Raw genomic sequence first — 18562 nt, forward strand, 5'->3', positions numbered from 1 at the left:
TAAAGGTTATCAGGCTGTGGTTGGACAGAGGGACGTTCGAACTACTGATTCATAACACGATAGGGGTTCTGGTGACAAGGTCCAGGTTTTTGACTGGGATTGGGAGGTTGATGTAAGGGATGAGGCCTGCATGTTAAATGAGTTGTCCACAGTGACTCTGAATTTATCAAGATGGAAGATGGTTAGAGAAGAGAAAGTAAGACAAGGACCTGGATGCACAAATTAAAAGATCATCTCTACAGAGGCGGTTAAATGGGCAGCAAAGTCTTATAAGTAAGCGTCAGAGAAGCAAGGGTTTTTACAAGAAGTGACAGTATATGGCACCTTGCCCCCACTTTTGGAACCTGGGAAGCGAGACTACTAATCCATGTGAGGGAGCTCCAGGGGACGCAGCATCCTCAGAGAACAGAGAAAAGCTGATCTGGAAGCGGGAATCTCAGAGGAAGATCGGTTTGAAGGTAGGAGGTTGGGGAGGGGACCGAAGCAGCAGAAAACCCTGACACTCCTTGTCCTTTATTTACCTTCCTCCCAACTTACCGCCCGCCCACGCTACACCAACCTCCACAACTAGAAAACACTCAGAAAAGACTGTAAGCAGACCGGCTCTTTTCAACTCCCCGCGGAAGTACTCACACCGGAACTCCTCCATGTCTGCGCTTCCCCATTGGCGGAAGCTTCCGCCAGCTTCTACTCACTTCCGCCCACGACTCAGTTGGGCGGGGCTTTCCCTATAAGTCACTTCCGCCTGACCCCGCCCCTCGTTCCCTTTTTGGCCGTTTCCGGCCTCAGGCCCCGCCCCATACCGTGTGACCCCGCCCCCTTCCCGCCCCGGGCCGGCAACTCGGCCCCGCGGCGCCGCTTCCGGTGCGGGCCCCGCCCCGGCTGTGGCCCCCGGCTGCGGAGAAGTCCGAAACGCAGCTGCCGCGCCGGGGCCTGAGTGGCTGCCTCTTCCACCGCCGGCGGACCCGGAGCGCCCCGTACAGGTAAGCCGCGCGGGGCCCAGCTCCCTCAGCCTCGGCGGGAGCGAGGGCTGTGGCAGGTGGAGGGGACTGCGGAGTAGGAGGAGAGGCAGGTGTGTAGGGGAAGACGTGAAGACGCGGGCCAACGGAGCACGGGGGCCAAGAAGGAAAAGTGAGAGCGCTGGGAGGAGCCCGGAGGCGCCCTCGCCCATTAGGGTGATATGAGATAAAGGGATGGGAAGAGTGAGGGGCCCCTGGGAACTGAGAGGGCTAGAATAGGTGGGGTTGGGACAATCTAAGAAGACCCGGCGGATTGGCTGGGAGGGCTAAGTAGAGGTAAAAGTGATAGAGTTGGGTTGTGGGGGTATAAAGAATGGCGGGGGGTGGGGGTATGGGGCTTAAAGGGGGCTGAGGCCAGAGGGATCCGGCAGCGAAGGTAGAGGGAATGGTGGGCGAGGCCGGCTTCAAAGCTGCAAGGAGTCCGTTGCGCCGGGCTTAGAGGTTCGGGACCTTTAGGGGAAATGGGAGAGGGAGCCGTGTGAAGGGATGGAGTGGTTTAGATTTCTGAGACCTAAGTTTTCTAAAAGTAGGCAGGTGGTATTGTTGTTTGGATCAACTAGCTGCTTAGGGACAGGGGAAAGATAGGCTCTTTGGGGGAGGGTGTGTGTATCGAGTTGTAGAACTGAGTCATCTCAGCCTTAACTAAAGAGGCTGTGAGACACCACCCCCTCTGCTGGGGACAGCATACAGAGAAGATGGTGCCACAAGATGAGAAGCAGTTGTTCAATGACTGGCAGGACTTGGATGAAAAATTATCCCGCTTTTGATTGATTGATGTTATAATGTTGTAAGGAGAATTAAAATGACCACCGAATTATTTTCTTTATTCTTTGGTTTACTTTTCTTTGATGCAAATTGTTTTTATTTTAAATGAACACTTTTGGCAACTGGATTTAATGTGGGTGTAAATCTTTTCATGCTTTGTTACACTGTAAAAAGGGCTATAGCAGAATGAAAGTATTGCTTCCGGCATAATTCACACTTTCTAAAGTGCCAAGAGAGGAAGTAAAGGGAGTAAGAGGCAAATTGGAATTTGAATCTTTCACAGAATGCAAAAGACAAAAGCAGTGCTTCTAAGATTAAACAGAAAATGAGAATTTTAAAATTTCTACTTTTTTGCCTAGCTTTAAAAGTCGTACCTTTTTTCTCTAACCTGGTTTTTAAAAACTGCCTAAATCCAAACAGTTTTTATTGCTAGGAGTTTGATTACTTCCCCATGAATTTTTGAAGATACCTAAGATATTTAAGTTTTTGGGGTTTTTTGTTTTTTGTTTTTAAATCTTTCTACCCAGTCCTAAAACAGTGGAACAATGCAAATATCAAGTCCCAACCTGTGCAGTGCAGCTTCTTCTTTCATGTGATGACAACATTGTACGCCATGTTGCAAGTCCTGTTAACCTAAAATTTGCCCATGCATAGTAATCCATTCAGTTATGGAGACTTGCTGAGGAAGCATAACTCAAGTGAGGTTTGCTGGGGATGGGGGCCTGGAAAGGAGGAAGGAAAGGGGGGTTGGTTAGAGGAGGAGAGGGTGTGAAAGGGGTGTGTGTTTGGAGACTGATTGGTAAGAATGCTGATAAACCTGCCCCCAGAATACTTCTGGCCTGAAAGCCTTTTCTTTTTGTATTCGTCATAGAATGTCATAGAAGTGAATCAGAAAGAAAGGGGATGTGAAGAGATTTACTAGGCTGTTTATGAAAAAGAAGCTTTGCCTCGTTTAGACAATATTGATACCTGTTTCCAATTAATTACCTTAAAAATCTCCAGAGGAATTCCCCCGTTTGTTTTTTGAGTGAGGATTGCAATTTGAAACTCTTGCCTCCTTGCGTGTTTCTTTCTCTCATGTTGTTGAAATTGGATTCTTTTTGAGGCTATAATGTCTGGTTAGCATTGGCTCAGCCCACTCAAAAAGCAGGCTTGGCAATTTGATCTGGGAAATTTTAAAAGTTTAGACCTAAGAGCAGTTTGCTAGGTTCCGCTTTTCTATGAGAGAAATCTTGCCGTCTGCCTGATAGCTCTGTGCCTTGCTTAGATGGTAATATCTTTCTCTGATGGGCCTGGGAACCTAAGCAATATTCTCTTTCTTGTAGGCAGGCCCTTCTTTCCCTTTTTTTTTAATTGTGGTTTTCATACTCGCAACCTCTGTACAGTGCAAACCCAGTTGCTTTTTCAGTAATAAACAGATTAATGTTTGATAATGTTGAGGAAGAGAGATCAGAACACAGATGTTTGCAGACTCAATGTCATCTGGATTTACTTCATTTTAAACCCACAGTAGTCCACTGCAGCTGAGATTCATCCTGTATTTCTCCTCTTAAATCCTGTTCCTCTTCTGCATACTTTTCCTTACCCAACTCCCACCACCCCCTACCCCGCCCTACCCCACCTCAAACTCCCACCACTTACTCATCTTAAAACTCAGGTTTACGGGCATGTGTTTAATACTCAGAACTCATGCCCTTTCCTGGAGAAAAGAAAACCTTTTTATACCTGCTTTACATTGTTGGTTTTTTTTTTTTTTTTCTTTTTTCTTTTCTCCTTCTTTGTGGTTTCTATTAATCACTTAGAGGTTTACACCCAGTGTGCCTGCCGAGCTGTGCCCAGGTTCAGAGCCATGCCAATCGGTGGGTGAAGCTTGAGGCAGTGATGGAGCCACTGCAGCCTCAGCAGAAGCAGCAGCCGCCGCAGCAGCAGCCGCCGCCACCACCACAGCCACCACACCTGGCTCCTCTGCAGATGGACGCCAGAGAGAAGCAGGTTCAGCAGATGAGAGAAACCCCGTTCTTGTTTGCCCAGAAGCTGGTCACACAGCAGACTCACCTTTCTGCCACACCTGGGAGGCCTTCTGGCAGCCCTGCCCTGGGTCCCTTAGCCAGAGTTCCACCAGCCCCAGCAGTGGCCCGAGTGTTTGAACGGAGCAAGGTGAACTCAGAGCCTGAGGAAGAGGAAGGAGGTTTGGAAGATGAGGATGGGGATGATGAAGTTGCAGAGGTGGCTGAGAAAGAGACCCAGGCTGCTTCAAAATATTTTCACGTGCAGAAGGTGGCTCGCCAAGACCCCAGAGCAGCACCCGTATCTGGTCTGCTTCCAGCGCCAGGGCTCCCACCACATGGACAGCAAGCTAAAGAAGACCATACCAAAGATGCTCCTAAGGCCTCAGCTTCGGTCTCCACAGCAGGGCAGCCGGGCTGGAATCTGGATGAGCAGCTCAAGCAGGTCAGTCTTTCTGGTATGGGGGCGTTATTTGTTCTCCCTAAAGGCTAGCCAGGGAGGGGTACTGGACTGCCAGGGTCTGTGCCAGTCTGTGCCTTCTCAGCCTACTTCAGTGACCAGTAGCCTAGAATGAATAGACTGAGTTTTTTCCTCATAGTTGTTTTCTTGATTAGAGCAGTGAAATGTGTAAGTTATTCCTAATATAGATTGTTCCAAGTTTAATATGAAAGACTGTAAGTACAGTCTTTTTTTTTTTTTAAAGGAAGAATGAGGTTGCAACAGTGTTATGAGGGATATCTAAAAATGAGATGTGTGGCTCTAATTTCAGTTTTTCTAGTAGTAGTTTGATAAGAGAACAGTCTTGCCTAACACAGTGTCTTAGCTCCAGGCTAACGCAGGATCGTGCTTTTTAAGGTCAGTTTTGTTGTTTTGCTGCTAAACATAGCTGATGAGAACCTTTTGCATTGTGTATATTTTCCAGCAAAGAGCCTTTAGACATGATTTCATTTCACCCTTATATCACCTCCTTTGAAACAGGGAAGGGTAGACCTCACAATTCCCTTTTTATTTTTTTACTTTTTTTTTGCTGTGCTGTGCGGCTTGCAGGATCTTAGTTCCCTGACCAGGGATTGAACCCAGGCCATGGCAGTGAAAGTGCGGACTCCTAACCACTAGACCTCCAGGGAATCCCTCACAATTCCCTTTTGAGCCAAGGCAAGCTTCAGTGATTCCCAAACATGGCAGAGCATCAGAGTCATCTAGGGAGTTTTTAAAAATATAGATTCAAGGGTCCTAATGAATTATCCTAGGGGGTAGAGCCTAAGGAATCTGTGCTCTCTTTGCCTTCTAATTCTTCTTGTCTTTCTGACTTGCCTTGCCGCTTTTCTTCAGCTGAAGAATGGGAGTGATGATCAGTTCTTCCAGGCTAAGTGACTTGTTGGTGATTAGGCAGGGAGTTCATAATAAAGCCGGTAATATTTGGGTCCTCCCCATAAGCACATATACTCCATGTGGTCCAGTGGCGCTGTTTAGAAATTAGTTGTGAAGGGCTATGGATTTACACAGGGCATCCGAGAAGTCATATGAGAAAGGTCCTTTGCAAACTGAAAACTCAGCATCTTTCTATCAAGGCGCCCTGCCTATGCAGTTGATCTGAGTTTCACAGTAGCAGTGTTTGTAGTAGATCCCAGAGCCAGCAAAGTGGGGTTCAAATCCCATCTCTTCCATCTATTACCCTTGTGATCCTTTGGTAGGGCTCTTAATTCCTTTGAGCCCTCTGTGAAATCAAACTAACGACGCCTACCTCCAAGGATGTTGTGACGATTAACAGAACCAGCGTGTGGTGGGTAGTAGTGCTCCAGGTGCTCTTTCATGCAAACAGTGCCATCCTCTGCTGCATCCACACAGACATGCTCGGAAGCAGGGGAGACGCTGAGATGCACCGAGGTTTTCCCTCAGATCACCAGGGAGGTAGTGGCAGAGCTCAGACTAGAATCAGAGAATGCCAGCTTCCCCGACAGCAGCAGCCTGGCCGCCAGCCCAGATCCGCCTCCTGGCTGATTGCTTTGGTTTAGCAAAACATCTGTGACTTGCCGGCAGCCCCCGCACTGCTGTGTGGTTGGCAGAGTTCCATGCTGGCCGCTGAGTCAGCTCCTAGTGGGATCCCGCCCTGACAGCACTGGGAAAGTTCAGGCCCGAGGTGGCTGGGCTGCCCCCGCCTTGGCAGCTGGCCAGCCTCTGCGTGTGTGCGGTCGTTCCTAGAAAGTACAGCCTCGTGCGAGGAACAAGTGGAGCTCCAGAGCCTGTCTGTCTTCAGGAAGTGCAGCAGGTGTTGAGGTCAAGCCATTAGAGCTTTGAAAAAAGACACTCTGCAGAAGTGGCGTGTGCGTGCACACACGTGTGCGCCATGCAGGCACCCAACACTGGTTCTAGACAGCGTCAGCCCCGTGGCTGCACAGCTCAGTGCTTAGGAGGCTGGCTGTTGGCTTCTGAAACCCTTTGAGTTCATTTTAAGTTTCCGAGGCATACTCACTAATTATAGACTGCCTGGCAGAGCACCTGCCAGAATGTTTTTAAATGCCAGCGTAGCTGAGGCCTAATCTCGCACCCTAAATTTACCCTCCCCCTGGATTTGGAGATCAAGAGCTGGGTTAGGGGGTCACTGGGTAACGATGACTTTAAACCTTAGATGTGTACCTCCTTTTCTCCTTTTGAATTTAATTTTTCAAGATTGATTTGGTCTGTGCCCTCCTCCTTTATCTAATCCTGCTTCTAACAGTAAATAATGTGCTTGGGGATTTTTAAAATGTTTTAGTTGTGCTTTGGAAGGGGGACTAAAAAAATAATATCCTACGGGAGAGCCTTTAGAAACTACTACAAACTGTGAGACTAGCTTTTTTAAAAAATTATTCAAAGTCTTTTGTTTCTTATGCAGTTAACTTCCAGAGAGCAGAAAAAGATCTTATTAATGGGTGACAGTGTCCATTTTGTTCTTTTACATGACAAACTTTTACAGAGGCTTCTTTAGGCCAGGCCTCTGCTCCAGGGGCTAAGGCATGCTTCTCCCTTGAAGAGCTCACCAGCTAGGTTTAGCAGAGGCAGTGTGGGAACTCAAGGGGGATTGAGTCTTGGGTTGCAACAATTTTACTGTCCTGACTCAGTTAAAGCCCAACTGTCCGGTCTGAGCTATGCTGCAGATATTTTAAAACAGAGTTTTGTTTCAGGTATTCATACACCAAGATAACGTTGATTTTGTCTACAGCATAGCTAACATAGCTTGGTAAATCAACATAAATACTCAAAAGTATTTACAAGATTTGGGGCTGGTGTGGGGGCCTCAGCGGGCATCTGCCAACTGCAAAGCAAAATTTGGAACACTTAAGGGCTCCACAGATTATCTTTTGTTTCTGAAATCACAATCTTATAACATGTAAAGTCAAAATTATTTCATGTTTTCTCCTTGAAGAAACTCTTAGAAAGTAAGTAAGAAAGTAATTTGCTTCTCAAGGCCTGGATTGTTAGAAAGAGTGTGGTATCCTCTGACACCAGAGCGATGGGAAGATGGATAATGCCCTTGAGCCAAGCTTCTAAAACCCATCAGATTTCGATGGGCAGAGTAAATAATTGTAAAGCAAGACAACAGAGAGCTGAGTGTCCCTTCTCTCAAGGGAGATCAGTAGAAGCCTGTCAACATACAACCAGCTAGGGGTGTTGCTGGCCTGTTAGGGGTGGTCTTCTGTCCTTCTGGAAAGAGAGCAGTTCAGGCAGTGCAGGCTTTGTCTGTCTTGAGCCCATTAATGGAGCCAGTTTTCCAGAAGGGCAAAGACTCCTTCCCATAGGATAGGAAGATGAATGATGGCTTGATGGGCATATGAGAGCCAGAGAGTGTGTCTGATTTTCTGTATACTTTGGCAGTCTCTTGGATTACTGAGTGTGAGAAGGAGGAAGGTTGACTGACTGCTTGGTCTCCAGAATCCATTACCAAGAGTTCGTCTAAGTAGTGAGGTGTAGTCTCTCAGGCTAGGCCTACTTTTCTGGGTACATACTGCATGTCTTGGAACATTTGATGCTTTTAGTAAAGATTGTGCAGACTATTACCTGAAAATAAATAAGATCATGCGCTTTCTCCACTTTCTTCGTAAGTCTGCTTTGCATGGCCTTAGCTCCGATATTCATAGTGGAATCCATCTGGATCAGTGTTTCTCAATTGGAGTTGATCTCCCCAACCCCTCCTTCTCCCAAGGGATGTTTGGCAAAGTCGAGAGATATGTTTAGTTGTCATGACTGGGGCAGGTGGAGCTGTGCTGCTGACATCGCGTGGGTGGAGGCCAGGGATACTACTAAACGTCCTGCAATGCACAGGACAGTCCCCCACAGCAAAGAATTATCTGGCCCCCAAATGTCAGTAGCGCCAAGGTTGAGAAACCCTGCTTTAGACTGTGTAATTAGAACGAGAACATATGCTGTGCTTTCATCAGACACTGCCCTAGACTCTTCCTTTGTGTTTTGGTCCTGGTAACTGAAGTGTTTGGCAACCTTGAGTTTTCTTCACTTCTGTTTTCAGTATCCGTGTTGAGTTTGTGTCTTCTCCTGTCATCATCTGGGTGAGCAGACTGTCCATCACTTGGGGGAGGAATGGGACCTAGAACTTGCGCTCTCTTATTTGGCTCTGTCAGTGGTTCTTCAGCCCGGTGTTCCATGATATCTAAGGTGTCGATGGTGATTTGTGAGAGTGCTCGGTCGCCCCTCTAGACTTTAACCCCAAAAGGTCAAGGCATAAATACTCAGCAAACGTGTTATGTAGTAAAAGATGTAATTATTAAATCAGCATTGGTTTCGGAGCCAAAAGATGTGGATTTAGATCCTAACTCCACCACTTGCTTGCTATAATGCTTGGGACAGATGTCCTACCCTACCTTTCTGAACCCATACATACATCTCTCCCAGAGGATGATAATCCTCTCTTGCCATCCTCAGGGAGCAATTTTAAAGATACTACAAAGATGGAAGAAGAAAATGAGTGTGAAAGAACCTTTGTAAAATTTATACCATTATGCAAAGATTAGGTTGAATTGTCATTAGCACCTAAATACTTTTTGAAGCTATAATTTTTCAGTTTTTACTATCTTTGTAGGGTAAGATGTTCCATAAATCTTAGTGCTCTCAAGCAACTCCTTTTCAAGTTTTCTAGAGTTGTGACCAAACTCTAGTATTCTAGGGTTCTCTGAAGCATTTCAGGATTATGTGAGTTAAAGCCATTGCACTCTTGAAGCTGCTTCTTTCCATATTAAAATAGGGATATTTCTCCTTTAGGTAGAAGTAAGCTTTGTTTATATTGAATTCTTATAAATACATGATTAGGGACTTAACTTGGGTCTTTATCTTTCTTAGCAAAGACTAATCCCTCCATGTGTGTCCCAGATCCCATCCCCTCCTAATTTTCAGGGACCTGCTCCATCCGTGAACCCATTTCCCTGACTCTTGGGACTCTCTTCTGAAGTTTATTCCACATTAACACGTGTTCTACTATCCCCAAATTAAAAAAAAAAAAAAAAAAAGTCTCCTTTTAATCAGTAAATCTGCCTGATTTGATTGCTACCAGGAAATGAGAAGTCACTTTTTATTTTTTTAATTTTAATTTTATTTTTTTTGGCCACGCCACTTGGCTTGTGGGATCTTAGTTCCCTGACCAGGGATCGAACCCGGACCTTCTGCAGTGAAAGCATGGAGTCCTAACCACTGGACTGCCAGGAAATTCCCTAGAAATCACTTTTTAAAAACCTTCCCTTGACTGCACATCTCTTTCCAACATGTTCTGTAGTCCTGACTATCCACGCACTTCCCACAACAAAGCCTCTCAGAAGTCGTTTGCACTCCTTACCTCCACTTTGTCACCTTCTACTCACTCCTCAACACACTTCAGTCTGGCCTCTGTCTCTTCCATATCCCTGAAGTTCCTCTTGGTAAGGCCTCCTAGTGATCACCATGTTTCCAAGCCCTGCCTGCTCTCGCCTCATTTGATTTCTCTGCAGTATTGAATTCAGTAGACTCCTCTCCTTGAAACATTTCCTTTTCTTCCTTTCTGTAGCTCCTCCATTGGCTTATTTTCTTTAACCTCTTGAACTCCCAAGTTCCCCAGGGCTCAGTTTTAAACCCTCTTCTTTATATGCTTCCCCTGGGCAATTTCTTTTACTTTCATGGCTTTAAATACTGTCCACAAGCCACTGACTCCAGTGTACATTGCTTGAGCCCATGTTTCCATTCTGAATTCAATGGATATATTCCCAACTACCTTCTTGGGATGTTTTACTTAGATGTTTTACTGGCACCTCACGTTTAATACATGTAACTCTTAATTTCCAACCTACTTCCCACAACTATTTCCTCTATTTTCCTTCTCTGTAAAGGGCATTTCTACCCACTTGGTCATTCATATCAGAAACCTTAGAGCTGACTATCTTTGTATACCTTCTACTCTGTCACTCCATCTGGTAATGTCCAGTTCATCACCAATTCTTATCAGTTCTCCCATCTAAATATCTAGAATCCTGCCACTTCTCTCCTCCACCATCGCCTGCTTAATCCAAGCTTCTTACCTACTGTTGTAACTATCAACAAGTTTCTGTGTCTTCCCTCCTCCATTCTAATTCTCCGCACAGCAGCTACAGTGATCTAAAAACCAAATCAGATTATGTCACTACTTTAATGCCCTCGAAGTTTGTCATCAGTTGCTCTAATTGTAAAAGCCCAAATCTGCATAATCTGATCCCTGCCTGCTTCTCCAGCCTTATTTTTGCCAATATCCTGACCTATCACTGTACTCCAGTCACCCTGGCCTTTGCATATGCCAGTGCTACTGCCTAAAACACTCCTTCAGGCTCTTACCCCAGCTTCCGTTTTCACCTTAAACATCACTTTCTCAGAGGCACTGTCTTCACCTTTAGTGTAGGTCATGTTACAGGCATACCGTGGAGATATGGCGGATTCGGTTGTGTATATCACAATAAAGTAAGTCACATGAATTTTTTGGTTTCCCAGTGCATATACAAGTTATGTTTACATTATACTGTAGTCTAGTAAGTGTGCAATAGCGTTATATCTAGAAAAACAGTGTACATACCTTAATTAAAAAATGCTTTATTGATAAAGCATACTAACCATTATCTGAGCCTTCAGCAAATTGTAATCTTTTTGTGATAGTAACATCAAAGATCACTGATCACAGATCACCATAACAAATATAATAATAATGAAAAAGTTTGAAATATTTTGAGAATTACCAAAATGTGACACAGAGACATGAAAATGAGCAGAGGGTACTGGAAAAATAGCACCAATAGGTGTGCTCCAGGGAGGTCGGCTCGGTGCTTTGTGACGACCTAGAGGGGTGGGATAGGGAGGGTGGGAGGGAGGCTCAAGAGGGAGGGGATGTGGGGATGTATGTATACTTATAGCTGATTCACTTTGTTGTACAGCAGAAACTAACACACCATTGTAAAGCAATTATACTCCAATAAAGATAAAAATTTAAAAAATTGGTGTGCTCAACGCAGGGTTGTCACAAACCTTCAGTTTCTAAAAACAATGCAGTACCTGCAAAGCGCAGTAAAGCAAAGCACAATAAAATGAGGTATGCCTGTATATGTTGTCACTGAACATTATACTTTGTGTGGTTTATTTGTTTGATATGAGTCCTGTACTGGATGGTAAGCTCTCAGAGGACGGGGACCTTGTCTGTTTTGCTTATCATTGTGTCCCAGCACCCAGCAGAATAATGTCAGATAATAGGCGCTGCATAAATATTTGTTTCTTGTGCTTTCTTTTAATTTACCCTGTTTTTTTTTTCTTTTAATTTACCCTGTTGGTTTTTTTTTTGTTTCTTGTGCTTTCTTTTAATTTACCCTGTTTTTTTTTATGTTTTTTTTTTTATGTTTTATTTCATTTCTTTAAAAAAATGCTTTTTTTTAAGAGCAGTTTTAGGTCACGGCAAAATTGAGCAGAAACTACAGTGATTTCCCATATACTCTCTGCCCCCACGCATGCACCGCCTCCCCTGTATCAAAATCTGCACCAGAGTGCTGCATTTGTTATAGTCGGTGAACCAACACTGGACCATCATTATCACCCAAAGTCCATAGTTTACATTGGGGTTCACTCTTCTTCATTCTGTGGGTTTTGACAAATGTATAATGACATGAATCTACCATTATAGTAACATACAGAGCAGTTTTGTTGCCCTAAAAATCCTCTGTGCTCCAGCTATTCATACCAACCTTTTCAGATTGGCTTCTTTCACTTAGTAATATGCATTTCAGTTTCCTCCATGTCTTTTCATGGCTTGATAGCTCATTTCTTTATAGCCCCAAATAATATTCCATTGTCTGGATGTGCCACAGTCTATTTATCCATTCAGCTACTGAAGGACATTTTGGTTGCTTCTAAGTATTGGCATGTATGAATAAAGCTACCATAAACATCTGTTTACAGGTTTTTGTTAGACATAAGTTTTGAACCCATTTGTGTAAATAACAAGGAACAAGATTTCTGGATTGTATTCAAAGAGTATGTTTAGTTTTATAAGAAACTGCCAAACTGTCTTCCAGAGTGGCTGTACCATTTTGCATTCCTACCAACAATGAATGAGAGTTCCTGTTACTCCACATCCTTGCCAGCATGTGGTGGTGTTAGTGTTGGGGATTTTGGTCATTTTTTTAAAACTGAATTTTCATTGAGATAATTGTATATTCACGTGCAGTTCTAAGAAATAATTTAGAGAGATTCCTGTACACTTTGTCCAGTTTCCCCCAATGGTAACATTTCATAAAACTGTAGTATACTGTGACAACCTGGATATTGACATTGATACGATCCACTGATCTTATTTAGATTTCCTAAGTTTTACTTGTACTCTGTGTGTCTGTCCTGTTTTTAAGCCTGAAATTCTTTTTACTTAACAAATGCATTTGAAGCTGCAGATTTCTCTCAAGGTTGCCCTTTTGCTGTATCCCACAAGTTTTGATATGCAGTGCTTCCATTGGTTAGTACTAAACGTTTCAAAATTTCAGTTGTGATTGCTTCTTTAAACCATGAGTTGTTCAAAAGTATTTTTTAGTTTTTGAATACGTGGGTTTTATCTTTTTAAAAAATATTATAGCTTATAATTAAGCTCTAACCATCGTTGTTAGAGAACTGGTGCATTATCAGTTTTCTGGAATTTGTTGTGATATCCTTTGTGTTGGCCTTGTGTAAGATCAGTTTCTATAAATTCTCCATATATGCTTGGAAAGAATGTATATTCTCTATTTAATAGAGGTGGGGTTGTATATCTGTATGTTGGATCAAGCTTTTTAATTGTGTTATTCAGATCTTCCTTATCCTTACTAAGTTTGTTTGTGTGATCACTTTCAGAAAGAGGTGAATTAAAATATTCTGGTGTAAGACTGGCTTTCTTTTGATTAGTATTAGTGCAGTTTTTCCTTGTACATTCCAGTCTTTATATATTGAGACCACATACAAAAGACCTATAATCTGTCTTTTTTATTAGGTTAATTTAATCCATGTAGTTATTAGAACTGGTGATACATTTGGACCTATTTCTGCCCTCTAACTTTGGATTTGCAGTTTAACCATACTTTTTCTTTGCTTCTTGTTTTCTCCTTTCCTGTCTTTTGTTCGTTTGATTGAATATTCTTTTCTTTTCTTTTTTTTAAAATTAATTAATTTATTTATTTTTGGCTGTGTTGGGTCTTTGTTGCTGTGCGCAGGCTTTCTCTGGTTGCGGCGAGCGGGGGCTACTCTTCGTTGCGGTGCACAGGCTTCTCACTGCGGTGGCTTCTCTTGTTGCGGAGCACGGGCTCTAGGTGCACGGGCTTCAGTAGTTGCGGCTCGCAGGCTCAGTAGTTGTGGCTTGCAGGCTCTAGAGTGTAGGCTCAGTTGTTGTGGTGCAGCAGGCTTAGTTGTTCCATGGCATGCGGGATCCTCCCGAACCAGGGCTAGAACCCGTGTCCCCTGCATTGGCAGGCGGATTCTTAACCACTGTCTTTTTCTCCTTTACTGGCTTAGAAGTTATGCTTTCTGTTTCTATTCTTTTGTTGATTAGATTTTGACTTTCATTATTGACTTTTTATACTGCTTTCTTTTTTATTAATTAATTAATTAATTTGGCTGCACTGGGTCTTAATTGTGGCACTCGGGTTCTTTGTTGCTGTGTGTGGGATCTTCGTTATGGCATGTGGAATCTTTAGTTGCGGCACGTAGGATCTAGTTCCCTGACCAGGGATCGAACCCAGGCCCCCTGCATTGGGAATGTGGAGTTTTAACCACTGGACCACCAGGGAAGTCCCCTACACTACTTTCAAACAATATTAGGATCTCAGAAATTCTACTGTAGCTTCTGCCTCTCCACTTCCATCATCCAATATTCCAATTTGTTTTACCCCCACCCCCAAATTAGGGTTTTTTTTTTTCCCTACCAGTCAATAGTTATTTAAACTTCCCAACAAGTTTATCCATCTTTCTTTTCACCATTACTTCTTATATCCCATTCTTTCCCTTTGGGTTCAGTCTTCTTCCTTTTTTAGTAACTCTTTCAGCAGAGATTTGTATATAGTAAACTCAGTCTTGGTATGCCTGAAAAATTTTTTTTAAATGTATGTCTTTCTTGGGACTTCCCTGGTGGTGCAATGGTTAAGAATCTGCCTACCAGTGCAGGGGACACAGGTTCAGTCCCTTGTCCGGGAAGATCCCACATGTCGCGGAGCAACTTAGCCCATGTGCCACAATTACTGAGCCTGTGCTCTGGAGCCTGCAAGCCACAACTCCTGAGCCCACATGCCACAATTACTGAAGCCCACGTGCCTAGAGCCCGTGCTCCACAACAGCAGAAGCCACTGCAATGAGAAGCCCGTGCACCACAACGAAGAGTAGCCCCCGCTCGCCACAACTAGAGAAAGCTCACGCACAGCAACAAAGACCCAATGCAGCCAATAAATAAATAAATAAAATTAATAAAAAAATAAAATAAAATAAATGTATGTCTTTCTTTATCTTGCCCTTATTGTTGTACGATTGTTTATAGCTTTAGATTCTAGATTGACCATTAGTCACCTTAACGCTTTGAGGATATGATCCCATTTGTCTCCTAGCAACTATTTTTGCTGTTGAGAAGTGTGTTATCAGTTTAATTGTCACTGTTGTGAATCTTAAAGCTCTTTTGTAGCTTTAAAATTTTTTCTGACTCTGCTGTTTTGCACTTGTACTAGTGTTCTGGGTTTGAACATATTTTTATTTACCCCACTTGGGCCTTGATCTGCACCTTCAACCTGATTTGTGTCATTTTTTTTTCTTGGCTGCTATTTTTCCTTGACCACTATTCTTTTTAAAAAAATATTTATTTATTTATTTGGCTGTGTTGGGTCTTAGTTGCGGCACATGGGCTCTTCGTTGCGGCACGCAGGCCTTTCTTTAGTTGTGTGGGCGGGCTCCAGAGTGCGTGGGCTCAGTACTTGCGCCCTGTGGGCTTAGTTGTCCCGCAGCATGTGGGATCTTAGTTCCCTGACCAGGGATCAAACCCATGTCCCCTGCACTGGAAGGCGGACTCTTAACCACTGGACCACCAGGAAAGTCCCTTGACCACTATTGTAATAGAAGTATTTGAACCTTCTCATTTAGCCTTCTTTGTATCCTTTCTTTTATAACCTTATCTCTTTATGTCTTTCTCCTGAATTCTGGAATATTTTCACATTCTGTTTTCCAGTTTCTAATTCTCTCTTCAGCTCTGTCTGTACTACTTAATCCCTTAAAAAAAAGTTTATCTTAATATTGTGTTTTAATATCTATTCTTTTTTGGTTTTTAAAAATATGCCTCTTCTTACCATATGGTTTCTATTTCCTCCTTTAGCTCTTTGAACATCTTTAACTTTTAAAAAACTTTATATGGACTTGTTAAAACTCTTTATTATGGGAATTTCATATATACAAAAGAAGAGAATGGTAATGAACCACCTGTGTCCTTTGCCCAGCTTTTAGCAGTTACCAACCAACATTCTGCCATTGTTTAAACATGCTTGTTTTTGTTTTTTTTTAATTAATTTATTTATTTTTGGCTGTGTTGGGTCTTTGTTGCTGCACGTGGGCTTTCTGTAGTTGTGGCGAGCAGGGGCTACTCTTCGTTGCAGTGCGCAGGCTTCTTGTTGCGGTGGTTTCTCTTGTTGCGGAGCATGGGCTCTAGGTGCGTGGGCTTCAGTAGTTGTAGCATGTGGGCTCAGTAGTTATGGCTTGTGGGCTCTAGAGCACAGGCTCTGTAGTTGTGGCACACGGGCTTAGTTGCTCCACGGCATGTGGGATCTCGCCGGACCGTGGCTCGAACCTGTGTCCCCTGCATTGGTAGGTGGATTCTTAACCACTGAGCCACCAGGGAAGCCCTAAACATGCTTGTTTTAAAGATGCTTTTAGAATGTCTGTATGTGTATAACTGAGTCACTTTGCTGTACAGGAGAGATTGTCACAACATTGTAAATCAACTATACTTCGATAAGAAAAATTAAAGGTGCTTTTCGATTATTTTATTATTATCTCTAATTCTTGGGGTGCAAGTTCTCCTTGTGTCATGTTACTCTCCCCTTTGATGGTTTGTTTCCTCTTGCAGTGGTTTGTTTTTGTTTTTGTTTTTCAGTGTAATCCTCTTTTGAGTTGGGATTTGTTTCCATGGGAGTCCCATGTGTTTTGGATTATGGAAGCATTCCTAAGGGGAGTTTTGTTTTCTCCCCTGCTGGGGCCCTACAAGTTTAGCTGGTTGCCATTGGTTTGGGGTATGAATTAGGAGTTTACATTTGTACCTGGTGAGAGCCTGGGTTTCCATTTCTTATGGACCCTCTTTTTCCATGTGGACCCTAGCAGATGGCAGTGTTCGTCACTTCTTCTCCAGGTTGGTGGGCAGTTTTTTATAGGCCCTAGTTCATGGAAGGGTGGAAGCGTAGTCCTTCCTGGCCTCTGGCTTTATGCATTTATCTCAACTCTGGTTCCTGGCATGGACTTTTCTCCCATAGGGGTGATTAAATCCCCAGTCCTCAGCCCTCAGCTGTTAAAAACTATATCTAGGTCCCTTTTCCCTTGAGCCCTTCAGCTTCGGTGCCTGCTCACTGCTCTCTGATTCCTTCCTTTTTGTTTCTGGCACTGTGGGCTCTTGGTTTCAAGCTTAGCTATGTGTGTAAGGAGTGTGGAGTGTTAAATTTTATCTAGCATGTCTAGTGAGGTTTTCTTTGGAGACGGGGAGGTGGTAGAGTTGCTCCACATCAGACTATCCTCGCTCATGATTCTGTTTGCTACTTTGGTTTTTTGCTTGTTTGTTTTTGATTTTTAATAGCTTGGACTTTTTTTTGTCTCTCCTGTGCTGGATATTTGCCTTATTTCAATGAGTTGTGTGAGGTAAGCCCTGATATTATCCCCCCTTTACATGTTTGTTTTATTTTACAGATGAGGAAAGAAGGGTGAAATGGGCTGCTTGTGGTCTCAGAGTTGGGAAGCTGGGCTATGAACACAGGTGGTCCGACTTCTGCCTCCATGCCTCTCCTCTTCCTATTCCAGAGAGAGCAGGGCAAGGATAATCTTTTCTCAGTGGTTTTGTTACTCTAAAAGTAACTTTATTTTTTCTGATTTTCCAGGTAATTCAGACTCATTTTAGAGAATATAAAAATTTGTAAAGAAGAAAATATAATCACCACAACCATATAACTTAGGTATAAATGTAAACATTTTCTTGTATTTCCTTTGTGTTTTGTTTTAAATGCCTATTACAGACATATTTTTTTGGTTTTATTTTTGTTCCCAACCTTTATTACCTAACAGTCCATGAGCAATTTTTATAAAGTGTTTATTATTTTAAAGTGTTATTTTAAAATAGTTTAATTTTTTTTTTAATAGTTTAATTTTTAAAAAACATTTTACCAAAGTTATATTGACTCAAATAATTTTTAAAGTACAGAAATGTGTAAAGTAAAAGTCGGCCTTTCCACAGGTCATTGTTAACAATTTGGCCTGTACCTTTTCAGAGCTTTTTCTCTTCACAAATACATTTGCTTGCTTTTAACAAATTACTTTTTTATTCAGGAGTTTTACAACTTTTTTACTCAGTATTATGACTGTCCTTTGATGCGTGTTTATAAAGATTTATTTATTAATGTTTTTATAATCATATCTCAAAATTATATAAGTAATGTGAATAGATGCTCATGAAAAATTGAAACTATAGGAAAATACAGAGTGAAAACTTATAGTTTTAAACATATTGTAGTGTTCTGTTGCCTACTCTGCTCTCTCCCATCCCAGAGGAGGCCACAGTTAGGCATGAATCAGCTTCTGTGGCTGTTTCTGTATATTTACCTATTTAGTGTATAGTCACACAATGTGTGAGAGTATGTGTGTTTAGTATAAATACAGACTATCTTTGTAGATGCCGTTTGACCCTTTGCCCTTCTGTCTGTATTTCTGTGGTAGGATAGATTATTCTAGAAGTTGAATTTGCTGTATCAGAGGGTATATGTATATTACTATCTTTTCATATATTTATTTGCCTTTTGTATTTGTTCTGTGACTTACCCTGCTTGTAGCCTTTGCCCATTTTTCTTTCTTTTTTTAACTGTGAAAAGCACATGAGATTTACTCTAACAAATTTTTAAGTGTATAGTTCACATTATTAACTGTAAGCATAATGTTGTACAGCAGATCTTTAGAACTTTTCCATTTTGCATGACTGAAACTTATACCCATTGAACAGCAGCTTCCCATTTCCCATCCCCCTCCCCTCAGCCCCTGGCAACCACCATTATACTTAC

General features: G+C 42.7%; 1 protein-coding gene across 8 annotated transcripts in view; it reads left to right on the forward strand.

The window, feature by feature from the left end:
* The first annotated feature begins 876 nt into the window (after positions 1 to 876).
* The window catches only part of ARID3B (AT-rich interaction domain 3B), a 63523-nt gene continuing 45837 nt past the window's right edge, over positions 877 to 18562 (forward strand). For all 8 annotated transcript variants that reach the window (XR_014260622.1, XM_082449955.1, XM_082449956.1 and 5 more), the window contains exons 1-2: positions 877 to 983; positions 3587 to 4235. Coding sequence is in view for 7 of the 8 variants with exons in the window: in XM_082449955.1 (XP_082306081.1) it covers positions 3666 to 4235 (570 nt within the window). In the remaining variant the exon portion in view is untranslated. The remainder of the gene's footprint in view (positions 984 to 3586; positions 4236 to 18562) is intronic.

Source organism: Balaenoptera physalus (assembly GCF_965194825.1).
Source record: "Balaenoptera physalus genome assembly, chromosome: 2".
Lineage (NCBI taxonomy): Eukaryota > Metazoa > Chordata > Mammalia > Artiodactyla > Balaenopteridae > Balaenoptera > Balaenoptera physalus.